The sequence below is a fragment of the Podarcis cretensis genome, assembly GCF_951804945.1.
Source record: "Podarcis cretensis genome assembly, chromosome: 9".
Lineage (NCBI taxonomy): Eukaryota > Metazoa > Chordata > Lepidosauria > Squamata > Lacertidae > Podarcis > Podarcis cretensis.
This window is the reverse complement of record NC_137178.1, coordinates 59,524,507-59,535,856: the sequence shown is the minus strand read 5'-3', so window position 1 is coordinate 59,535,856 and position 11,350 is coordinate 59,524,507. Positions and strand designations below refer to the sequence as shown.

Sequence of the window (11,350 nt, the reverse complement as noted above, 5' to 3'; positions counted from 1 at the left end):
TCCTTGCCTGTTCCGGGGCAGAGTGCCCGTTTCCCCCCGGCTCCGGTTCTGCGCCGCCAAGGTCGACGCGCAATTGCGCGCTCTCCAAGAGCACCCTCGACGGCATCACCATCCTGGCCCACGGACTGCAATTGGGCTGCGTGGGTTGTCCCCTCAAGAAACCCTTTCATCGGCGAGTCACAAGGACATGTAGCAAAACACACGCACGCACACACACACCATTGCAGCCGCGTTTAGGGTTTGAAGGAGCCTTTCAATGTGCCATAAAACACTGGAGAAAGTCCGGTGGTAGTTCCGGCGCACGCGAGATTTCTCCCCACCCATTTTTCCATTCTTTTAGGCTCTGTGAAAGCTCTGCAAATACTGCGGATCGGTCTTAAAGGCTTTAAATACTATCCGAGTGTGATAGTTTTATTAGCTCGGGAGGGATGCAAGGAAGCGCATCAGAAACACCCGGAGTTTGTTTGTTCCCCTCGCCCCCCTCACTTGCCTGTTCATTTTGCAAACTCGCCTCGCGATAGTTTTGGTTTTTACCAGCTCAGAGGAAGGGAGATCTAAATGCAAGAAAATGAATGGCGTGGACTTTGTATCTTGGGGTAAATAACAGGCTGCAATGATCTCCAAGGAAGCACCATGCAAATCGTGAAATCCACAGACAAGAATCTGGGGGGGACGGGGGGACTGATTTGCTCAGGCTCCCTGGGAGGAGAAATTTATTTTCTTCTACAAGGGAATGTGAAGGGAGCTGCAGCGTTGTCAGTAAACAGAAAACGTGACTTCATCCGGAGCATCAAGACACCAATTTGTTATTGGAGCTGTTTTAAAGTAGATTATTATGGTCATTATTATCGTTACGTTGGGACCCCCACCAAGCGCAGAGATTGAAAAGGCGAACGTAAAATTAAAAATAAATAAATAAGCACGTTTTAAAAAAAACCCGCCCCCGCCTCGATCTCCATGAAAGGATGTCCATATCTCTTCCGCTAAAATCCATCGGATTATCAAAATGTTAGGGTCCGGCTGGGGAAACGTATTTTGTGAACGCGGGGGGAGAAAGGATGCGGGTTTTAGGTGGGCGAGGACGCGTCCATGATTTAAACCCAGGCCTGGGCCTAATCGCTGCCTTCGAAACCCAAGTGTTGGGAGCGGGCGGGCTTTTCTCGTGGGCCCTCGGTTAGTCTCGAGAACCACCGGGGTGAGGGTGGGGAGTTGGTGGTGGTGCGGATGGTGCCAGGAAAGGGAGACGCAGTGGAAAGCGCCTCCAGGCACGCGCGACCTTGGAAGGAGAAGCGCGGGATGTCCCGTCGGTTCCCCAGCTCCACTCTCCCTCCGACCAGGTGCCCATCCGCTGCCACACCCCACCCCGGGGTCCCTTTCGCAGGGTGCCCGAGCCCTGCCAGTGTCCTCGCCCTTTATCACATTTCACGCTCGGAAGGGGGTCTCTTTAGAGTTCAATTGAGCGCGTAACGCGCGTACAAAGCAGGTTTCGCGACAACCCCGGGGTTTCACTCCTTAGTCCGAAGCTGCGGGGGTCGGAGGCTTATTTCTCTTCTTAGCTGGGGGGGGGGGGACACCACCTCTCTCCACACACACCCTTAAAACACGCCCCCCCCCAGCAACAACCCCCAACCCTTCTCTCTTTTTATTCCCAGTTGTGTGGATGTGCGTATGCATAGGGCAAACTTCTAGAGCCCCCCAATAAAATATTTAAATATTTGAGGGGGGCTCAAAGTTGATAGCCATTGCCATTCAAACGGTGTGTGGGTGTCTTGTCTTGTGATCGATTATGTGGGGCGGGGTTTACCTGGGGCCCCCAATATTTTAAGCAAGTTGGCAGCCCTGTATATAGGGGTGCTTGCGCGCGCGCGTGTTGTGTATGAGTGTGATCAGTTAAAAAGGAGGTTTAAAAGCTCGGGCAAATCGGATCAGGGAAAATCGTCACCCAACTTTCCTCCTTTCCCAAGGAGGCTGATCGAATTAAAAGGGCAGCGAGGCTGCTTGGCGAAACAGAGGACCGGGGACGTCGAGGGTGTGTATTAAATTCTCATTAGAGATGCAGGAATCAGCCAGAGGGAAGTTGGGCAACTCAGCCTCCCTCCCTCCCTCTTTCCTCCCCCTCCCTCCCCTCCCCTCCCTCCTTCTCCCCTCCCCCTCCTTCCCCTCTTTCCTCGCTCCCCCCACCCCCACCCCAGTTGCCAGCCCAATAGACTGATGAGTTATTGTCATGTAAAAAGCGCCCGCGATCAGACCAACCGCTTTGCTATTGTCCAAGTGGAAACAGCCAAGTTTATGATGAGGACTATATGCTCTAGAGACCTCAGGCAAGGCAGCTCATAGGAGCCGTTTTTTCATAAAACTCGGCACGGCTGGTAGCAAGGAGGCCACTCTGGAAGCAAGAGCGGAGCTGTGCGCATCTCGCTCTCTCCCCTTGCCTTGGCTCTTCTTCTCTCTCCCCTCATCCACCTCGCCCCCACCCCCACCCCCCACCCCACCTTGACCAGGAGCCCCATTTTTTCTCTCTCCCCACCCTCCAGCCCCCAAACCCGTTGGCTGGGCCATCCCCGAGCCTTTTCAATGTATAAAATGGAATATTCTTACCTCAATTCCTCCGCCTACGAGTCGTGCATGGCTGGGATGGACACGTCCAGCTTGGCTTCGGCTTACGCGGACTTCAGCTCGTGCAGCCAGGCGAGTGGCTTCCAGTATAACCCCATCAGGACCACTTTCGGGGCCACCTCCGGGTGCCCGTCCCTCACCCCCGGATCCTGCAGCCTGGGCACCCTTAGGGACCACCAGAGCAGCCCATACGCGGCAGGTAAGGACCCTGCGCCCCTGGCTGGAAACTGGAGAGAGAGAGAAGGGGAAAGGCAAGCAGAGAGAGAGAGAGAGGGCAAGAGAGAGGAAGGGGGAAGAGCCAAGCCAAAGCCCGACCGAGGAGACAAGAGAGGGAGGGGAAAAAATAGGAGAGGGAAGCCTCGCTTTGATTGCATTTGGAAAATGGCAATGTGTTTAGTATTTACCCAACGAAATTTGCTTACACAAATGAAAGAATTTATCACGTTAGGAGCGATTGCAGGGAAGGAGAGAGAGGAGAGGAGAGAGGAGGGGGGTGGGTTGGGTTGGGTTTGTGTGTTGGGGGGGGGGGAGAGGGGGGTGTAATTCACTTACACCGTTACACTATCCGAAGTCACACCCGAAACCGCCAACAAAATTATCTTAAGCTGCCAAAATGATCGGCATAATTTATTTACTTTGCGAGGGAGACGGAAAAGCTGGGGGAAATAATTAAATAAGCCGCGAGGAAAGCTCATTACTGACACTGTCTTCTTCATCATCTTCATCTTCATCGCCTTTTTTCCCTTTCCCTCTTTTAAGAAACCGCATCCACCACGGGCAACAACAGTAAACAAGCCATGGAGAGATAAGCGGCACTGTCTCGCTGCTAGTATTTTTCTTTTTCTTTCATTCCTTTCTTTCCTTTTTTAGCAGCTCCCCCCCTAGGAACAACGAAATCCCGCCTGGGCGAAAGTCTTCGAGTAAGGGAGGAGGCGCAAAAAATTCAGGGGCAGCTCTGGAGGCGTCTGGGAGGGGGAGGCGACACTTACTTGGGAGCACGTCCCATTGAGCTCAATCGGACTTCCGAGTCAACATATTTAGGATGGCACCTGTCGGTGTTGCTCTATTCCGGTCAACGCCACGGGTCGATTTTGCTATCGAATTCCATGGAAACAGCATCTCTGGTGCTGGTCGTGGATCATTATTATTTTTGGACCATTTTTTGTACTAAATCAAGCAGGCATGTAGCAGTAGCATTTTGAGAGAAAGGCAGCCTTGGCCGTCTTGTGTGAACGCTCATACCCGCATCTAGCGAGATCGCCCTGCCAATCTCTCCATTCGTCATCTCTCTTTGCGACATTGAAGGAGGAGATGGGGGGGGCGCAACTACAAGATTTGCCTGTCATTCCAACGAACCACCACCCCCCATCTTAATTTAGCATAAATTGTCGTCGCTCTCCCCTCCCCCGCAATTTCATTTTTGGAAAATCGTCGCTAAGGGTGGTATACTTTTGATCCAACCGCAATAAACAGATACTGTGGGGTGGGATGGAGGGGAAGGGAGGTGGTTGGGGTTTTTTTAATAACCTATATCGAAAGTAAAAAAAAAAAAAAGTGTTTTGGAGAATCCATCCGCAAACAGACCGTATCATTCTCCTTCCTTTTCCATTTCGTTATCGAAATACATCCCTCTCCCTTTTCTGGATTAGAAACATTAACCATCTCAGAAAACGGAGGGGACACGAATGCGTTTCTTCTCCATGTCTGCTCGCGAGTAAGCTCCCTGCTTAAGCGGGTTGTTAGCATGGCGGTGTAGACGGTTTCGCGGGTCACGCTCCGACCGCCGCAAGCGCAGTGAAACCATTCGAATCCGGATCCCCCGGACGGCTGTCCTCGCGTTCCAACGGCTTATTGAGGGGAATCGCAGCACGTTATCGACTGGCCTGTGTTTCTTTTCCTCCCACCCCGCTCCCCTTTCCCTCTTTAGTCCCCTACAAGCTCTTCACCGACCACGGGGGCTTGAACGAGAAGAGGAAGCAGAGGCGGATCAGGACCACCTTCACCAGCGCGCAGCTGAAGGAACTGGAGAGGGTGTTCGCGGAGACTCACTACCCAGATATCTACACCCGGGAGGAGCTGGCCCTCAAAATCGACCTCACCGAAGCCAGAGTTCAGGTTGGTGAAGGAGCTCCTTCCGATCCGGATTGCAGCCGCCGCCTAGGCCGCTTCATCCGGAGCAAAGCATCGCGGGTGGTCTCTCGCAAGCGCTTTCAAGATTTTGCTGGACGGGAGGTGACCAACGACAGAGAGTCCCAGGGTGGGAAGTCTGTTGCTTTTGCACATTTTCATACTTCCCTTTGGGAAAAAATATGAAAATGGATGCAGGGTTTTTTATGTTTATCATTCCGGGCCGCTGCCTTTTATTTTTTTAACCTCCTTTATCTTGAGTCATTCCTCCATCAGCAGCAGAAGGCATTCAGCTTTGCATCCCAAAGCTGTCTCACCTTCCTCATGGTAATGGACTCCTAAGGGCAGCAATTTCCTTGGAGAGCCCAGGGGCTAGGATATGTATTTCCTACAGTTGGCTCACTTGCTAGAGCCACCCATTTCTGTACAAGTAGCTTGTCAGTTCCTGATTTTGGCAGAGGACACATTATCATCTGGATAGCTGAACAGGGCAGCATGTGGCGAGGACCATACCATTCTGCGTATTAGATATTTGCATCCCTTCTATAATTTTGATTATTATTTTTTTTGAGATCTTGTTGGCAATGCTCTCTATTTCTGTGGGAACAATTTCTAACTTAGCAAACTGAAGATCTGAATTCTAAAAACAGGGAGAGCTTTACACTAAGATCTCACCTGATCTGCAATCCAGGTACATATAAACACCTTTACCTTGGAGTCACTGACGTGAAATAATTATATTTGGCATACACTGATGTGTCTTAAATTAAGACACACCCTAAATCAGGGGTGGAGAACCTCTGGCCCTCCAGATGTTGGCCAGGGATCATGTTAGTTTATATCTAGCAAAATCTGGAGGGCCAGAGGTTCCTCACCTTTGCATTAAATACTCTTTCCTTTCACTACTTCTGAGCATTTCAAGAGTGCAAAAGACTGGTTTAGGATGTGCCAAGAAATAATAACACAAGTCATCAAGACTACAATCCTATGCAACTGCCCAGCAGAATGAAATTGAGATTTCTGAGAAAACAAGGCTGCAAACCACTCTGATATACCACAAAGCAGGTCACAGGGAAGCAGTTAATTTGCAAAGCAAGCCAGGCCAAAGCATGCCACGATAGACTGTGGCATCAAGGCTTTAAGCATGGGCAGAAGAATGTTAGGGTGATGATGCCAAACAGCAATAAATCCGAACAGAGGAGAGCCATTGGTATTGGAGCTGAAAGGGAATGTGGCTGCTCTGCTTTGGTGTTGTTTTTGTTTTTATTAGATATTTTATGGGGGGTTTTCTTGATTTTATTCTGTAAACTGCCCTGAGACTCCCGGGTATAGGGCGGTATATAAATTCAAAAAATAATAACAACAACAAGCAATTGGCCAACATGCCAGATGTGCGTGGCCAATGGTCTGGTTCCATGCCAGCACACCTGGAAGCATCTTAAGTGTTGCCATGCTAGACCCTACCAATGGTCGCCTGTTCTTTTTATTTACGCACCGTGGCCGAGCTGATGGCCAACAAAACTCACAGACAGGCTACATTATTCCTCATCAGAGGAACAACAATGCATGTTACTTTATAGCAACAACCAGCTTCTGCAGTGAAGGACTTTTCCTGTCCACACTGCCCACACAATAGGGAGTAGATTACGGCAGTTCATTGTCTGGACCTATTAAAAGAAAAGAGTCCTCTGCTGAAATGATATGAATGTTCTGAGATGAAAGTTCTCCTTTAGCTTGGCATGGCCAATAGCTACCCAGAGTCCGTCCATTCAACTAGGGCACATGCCGTCCTTTTCTAAACCATAAGTGGAAGAATTTGCAACCTAGCATCGTTTAGACACTGGGTGTCTAAAGCCAATTTACCCAGTCGCATCATGCCAGAAAGCAAATATAACCATGGAATAAGCTGGCCATCTGTAACATGTTATTAATCTTACTGTTGCTGGTACCCCTGATTTCTCACAGGAATGGGAATTTGTGATGCTCACAGATGGGCTTGTCTACGCTCATTGCCCGTCGGTTGGCATTGACTTGGGAAATGGGCCTTTTCGTTCCCCTTCCTACACCCATACGCTCAGAATAGTTAGCAGTGGGTATTTTAATCCTTTTGGGTGCACACTCAAGTTCACGTACTAAAAATAGTTGCCAGTTAAGACCTAGAAGGATAGATCTTTCCACATGTTTATTGATTGTTTTCTTTGGCTCAAGCTGGGATAGCTCAGTCGGTTTGAGCACACGTTGGATAAAAGATAACGGGTTGGCCCCTTCCCATTCTACAATTCTATGATTTAAGTAGTGATCGCTGAGTTCTGGATCAGCTATTTTGAATCCACTACTGCAAAGTGGCTTTCAAGGCGCGCTTGGGAGAGAGGGAGAGAGAGAGAGAGAGAGAGAGAGAAGGGGGATTGTCTCGCATAATGGTCACAAACACAGAATCAGTGCCTCGAGGTTGCTTTGGCTTGACTCGCATATCCCGTGCACGTGGGAACAGAACGCCTGCCCCCCCCCCGCTCGCCGCCCGCCCCACTCTGAACCTCTCTCTCTCTTTTTCCCCCTCGCTCCTTCATTCCTTCCTTCCTTCTGGCCAGGTCTGGTTCCAGAACCGACGGGCGAAGTTCCGCAAGCAGGAGCGCGCCGCGGCGGCAGCGGCGGCCGCAGCCAAGAATGGCTCGTCTGGGAAGAAGTCCGACGCGTCGCGGGACGATGAGAGCAAAGAGGCCAAAAGCACCGACCCGGACAGCACCGGCGGGCCCGGCCCCAACCCCAACCCGGCGCCCAGCTGCGGCGGCGGCGGGCCCAGCCCCACGGGAGGCCCCGGCGGACCCGGAGCCGGCGGGCCCGGGCAGGAGGCCGGCAAAGGCGCGCCGTCGGGGCCTGGCGGCTTGTCGGCGGCGGCGGCGGGGCCCGGGCAGGGCTGGGCCCCCGGGCCGGGGCCGATCACCTCCATCCCGGATTCCTTAGGCGGGCCCTTCGCCAGCGTGCTCTCGTCGCTGCAGAGACCCAACGGCACCAAAGGCACCTTGGTGAAGAGCAGTATGTTTTGAGCGCGGGGCCGGCCGGCCGGGGCTGCGTCGCCGGGGCCGGGCCTCCCTCGACGGGCGCTTCCCCAGTGGCCGAGAGCGAGGAGGCGGCGCCCTCTGCAGGGAAGGGACTCGCCAGGCCTCCACTCCTGCCCTCCTCGCTCACGTCGGAGCGGCCCCGACGGCGCGGACTTGCAAGCGACCTTGCCCGGGCTACGAACAAGCGAGCGCGCCCCGTCGTGCGCATCGCTCTGCTGCAACAGGCGCCGCGCCTCCGCCCTCTCCTCCTTGCGCAGTCCCTGGCCGGGAGAAAACTGTCCACAAGCTGCCAGTGTCGTTTTGTCGGTGTTGCTGCTGCTACTGCAATGTAATCCTTCCTCCCCACCCCGCCAAACCCCCCTCTCTTGGCCGGGTTTTTCCTTGAGGCCGAGGTGCTTTCAGCGTGGCTGCACACCCGTTGCAAAACCGCGCGTCCGCCTTTGCGCATCGTGAGCGCTCCATTTTGGCGACTTGGCACGGCCGTCGCCTCCAAGGCGCGCGCATTAAGAGCCACGCGGTCTCCTCCTCCCCCAGGGCTAAATTGGAGCCCACTCCGCCGCCCCCCTGCCTCCCCACTCACTCACTCACTCCTTTTCGTGGGCTGAGCTGACGAGGCCCAGAGAACATATCCAGAGTTGAGAGGTCTAAATTTGTAAACGTACTGAAACCAAGGGGTTGCTGTGCAAGTCGTTTGTACTGTAACTAGAGCACAGCTTCTGAATGTATCGGTTAGGCTAGTAGGACGCACACCCCTTCCTGCTTTCGCAGCTTCCCTAGAATATAATTGACACGGAGGGTCTAAAAATTACAGTTAAATGTTATGTTACACCGGAGGGGGCGTGGATTTAGTTACAGAATCAGTGCAATCTGGTTATGTTTTATTCTGAACCAAATTCCACACTCTTCAATCGGGCTTACTCCCTTAATAAGCATGTTTAAGCCTTAAACTTTACGGATTGCCGCCTCGGTAGATCAATCTATGTTTTCTAGGTAAGGGAGCCCATTTCTGAAGGCTTCCCAGAAATATTTTTGCACCACAAAACACCAGCCCTCGTGGAAACCGCAGCTTGCCTCAGGGAAAGCTACTTTTGTTTAGCATTCCTCTTAAACAAGGTGACCTAATTTGATGTGGCAGTTGTCAGAGGGTATGTATGTATGGTTCAAGCTACATTAAGGTGGTTTAGGGTGGTGTGCCAAATGGTTGCTGTTTGTGCCCGGGTACCGCTTCGTAAATGCAGCATCGGTGATGACTTGCATTTGTGAAGGTGCAGCCAGAGGACCCAACCCATCTCCTTCTGCGAGGGTGATCAAAAGTCGTATCAGAGTTCAGCTGCCAGCCCTCGGCCACACACAGTAATCCACTGAGACGTGTGAGCAACAGTTCTTGGACCAACTCCGTTTCCAGCCCTGCCGAGTGACAACGTGAACCGGCCCTGACCATTCAGCATAGCCAACCCTCTTATTATTGTGATCATTACTAGCACTGATTAGATTTTTCATTTACGGCCCTACCCTTTCCCCACCGCAGTTGCTGCAAACCTACCGTAATTGTGTGTTTCAATGTGCAGGGAGAAGTTTACAGAAGGTGAACCAACTCTCTGTCCAAAATAGCCCCAGGGGTCTTAACAGCCCTTTCTGGCAAATGGATTGGAATTCATTCTGAAGATTACGATTACATTGTCCATGCAGTTTTTAGGCATCTCTTCTTAGGGTTTTAAAAATGTTTCTTTTACAAGGCACAAGAACCTAGGTATTAGTTATGTCGACAGGTATGCTTTACCATCTTTTTCTGTGTCTTTCTAAAACTGTGTTCTGTGACTCAATTGTATAGTGTTAATATTGATACAAACTTGTCTACTCTAGTTAGACGTATAAATAATGTTTTCTCTCCTTGTAGTCTTTATGGTGTGTCTTTATGGAGAAATGAGGTTCTCACTGGTTACATTTCTTTGCATTTAGAGAGGTCGGCTTCATGCAATGGTATCAGCTTTGGTTATCAATTGCATGTTGTCTCTTTTTTATTATCGTTATTTTTCCTTTTGTGTTGGGATATGTTTGTGAGCATTAACCATCATAAATTATGTTCCAGGATTTTCAGATTTATTTATATGTGGTTAAAATGAATGCTTCTATTTAAAAGGGGAAATATTTCTACATGTGCATATAGTTTTCCAAGAGTGTACCATTAACTGATTGTTGATAATAAAAACAAAAAGCAAATACAGGCCCTCTACATCTCTCGGTCTAATTTACTTTCTTCCTGAAGTGTGTTTTTAAAAACAAGATTGTCGTGATAAATGGTGGCTGATAGGCACTAGAGAGTGGGCAGGATCTGAGCGGGAAATAAATCAACCCCCCCAGAATTTCCTCTGTGGACAATGTTGTAGGAACCAGGAAGTGCTGTGACCCAGTTTCTAGGGTGGTGATCAGGTTTTGAACCCTTCACAATACGGTCTTCAAGTATAGCACTTCACTGCATTGTACCTTGTGTAAGTGCTGCCATTCATTTTGTGAATATCTCCTTGAGATAGTTGCTTTTTTAGCATGTCAGAAAGTTCCTTGTTGGATAGCACATCAACTTAGGTCAGAAACAGATTTCAAAACAACCCATCCATTATTTTTCATCTGAAATCTTTTAGAGAGAGGTGCAGTTTAATTCCTCCACAACACTGCAGTCCTAACAACCAGAGAATTAAAGTGGGTTGCCCGATGCATAATAATCTCTCGGTGACTTCAGCATGACAGATCAAATACCCCAGTCAGAGCTTTTCATGTCATCCGACCCCACCCCAAAGCAGTACTTTTAGCGGAGGCCATTCACACAGTCACCAAAAAGTCGATAAACGATAAGTTACTGAATGAATGTGAATTGCCAGAGATCTTTTTCTTCTTTTCAAATAAGGGCAATTCAGGCTTACAGGATTCAAAGAAGAGCTTTCACACCAATACAAAAGTATTCCGGAGTCCAGTGTAAGGTGTATGTGTTGTGTGAATGGGAGGAGATGATGGGCATTGAGAAAGAAGTAAGATATTATTCCTTACACCAAAAGGTATTTAACTGGCAAGAATAAATCAGTGTTTGTGGATAACTTACGTAATGTACATGGTATAGGTATTACAGTATAGAAAACAAATCTCAAATATACACTTTGTTATACAGGCTAGACCTAGCCACCCGGTTTGGCTATTTCAACTCTCTTTGAATTCATTAAGCTAATCACATTGAACAGGAATTCATAACTGTGTTAGTTTTAAATTCAAGAGTTACCTGGCAGTCACGATCGTAAGAAATATCCTTTTCTTTTGCTCACTTCCTAGCAGTCAGCATTTACAAAACCAGATTACCTTACAAAATAAATATTAAAAGGCCTCCTTGGAAACTGCTCCAAAACATCCCAGATTGGGATCTTTCTGAAAATGCTTTGTATGTCTTTTTTTAAAAAAAATGCTTCATTTTTTGTTTGATTGAATACCCAAAACTTCGACTGTGATGTTTCCCTCTAACAGTTATCCTCACAGCTCGAGCTGATGTTCTGCTTTCTCAACAC

The 11,350-nt window shown here is 49.5% G+C and overlaps 1 protein-coding gene across 1 annotated transcript; it reads left to right on the top strand.

Moving 5' to 3' along the window:
* The first annotated feature begins 2,563 nt into the window (after positions 1–2,563).
* PHOX2B (paired like homeobox 2B) lies at positions 2,564–9,969 on the top strand. Its single transcript, XM_079990366.1, has 3 exons — positions 2,564–2,815; positions 4,544–4,731; positions 7,332–9,969. The coding sequence occupies exons 1-3, from the start codon at positions 2,575–2,577 to the stop codon at positions 7,785–7,787; spliced, it is 885 nt and encodes a 294-aa protein (XP_079846492.1). The 5' UTR covers positions 2,564–2,574; the 3' UTR covers positions 7,788–9,969.
* Positions 9,970–11,350: the final 1,381 nt, after the last annotated feature.

Excerpts from the sequence above, each read along its gene's own strand:
- PHOX2B (XM_079990366.1), top strand. The coding sequence starts at position 2,575 with ATGTATAAAATGGAATATTCTTACCTCAATTCCTCCGCCTACGAGTCG. Across the intron at positions 2,816-4,543 it reads GAGCAGCCCATACGCGGCAG|TCCCCTACAAGCTCTTCACC; the intron begins GTAAGGACCCTG and ends TTCCCTCTTTAG. Across the intron at positions 4,732-7,331 it reads TCACCGAAGCCAGAGTTCAG|GTCTGGTTCCAGAACCGACG; the intron begins GTTGGTGAAGGA and ends CCTTCTGGCCAG.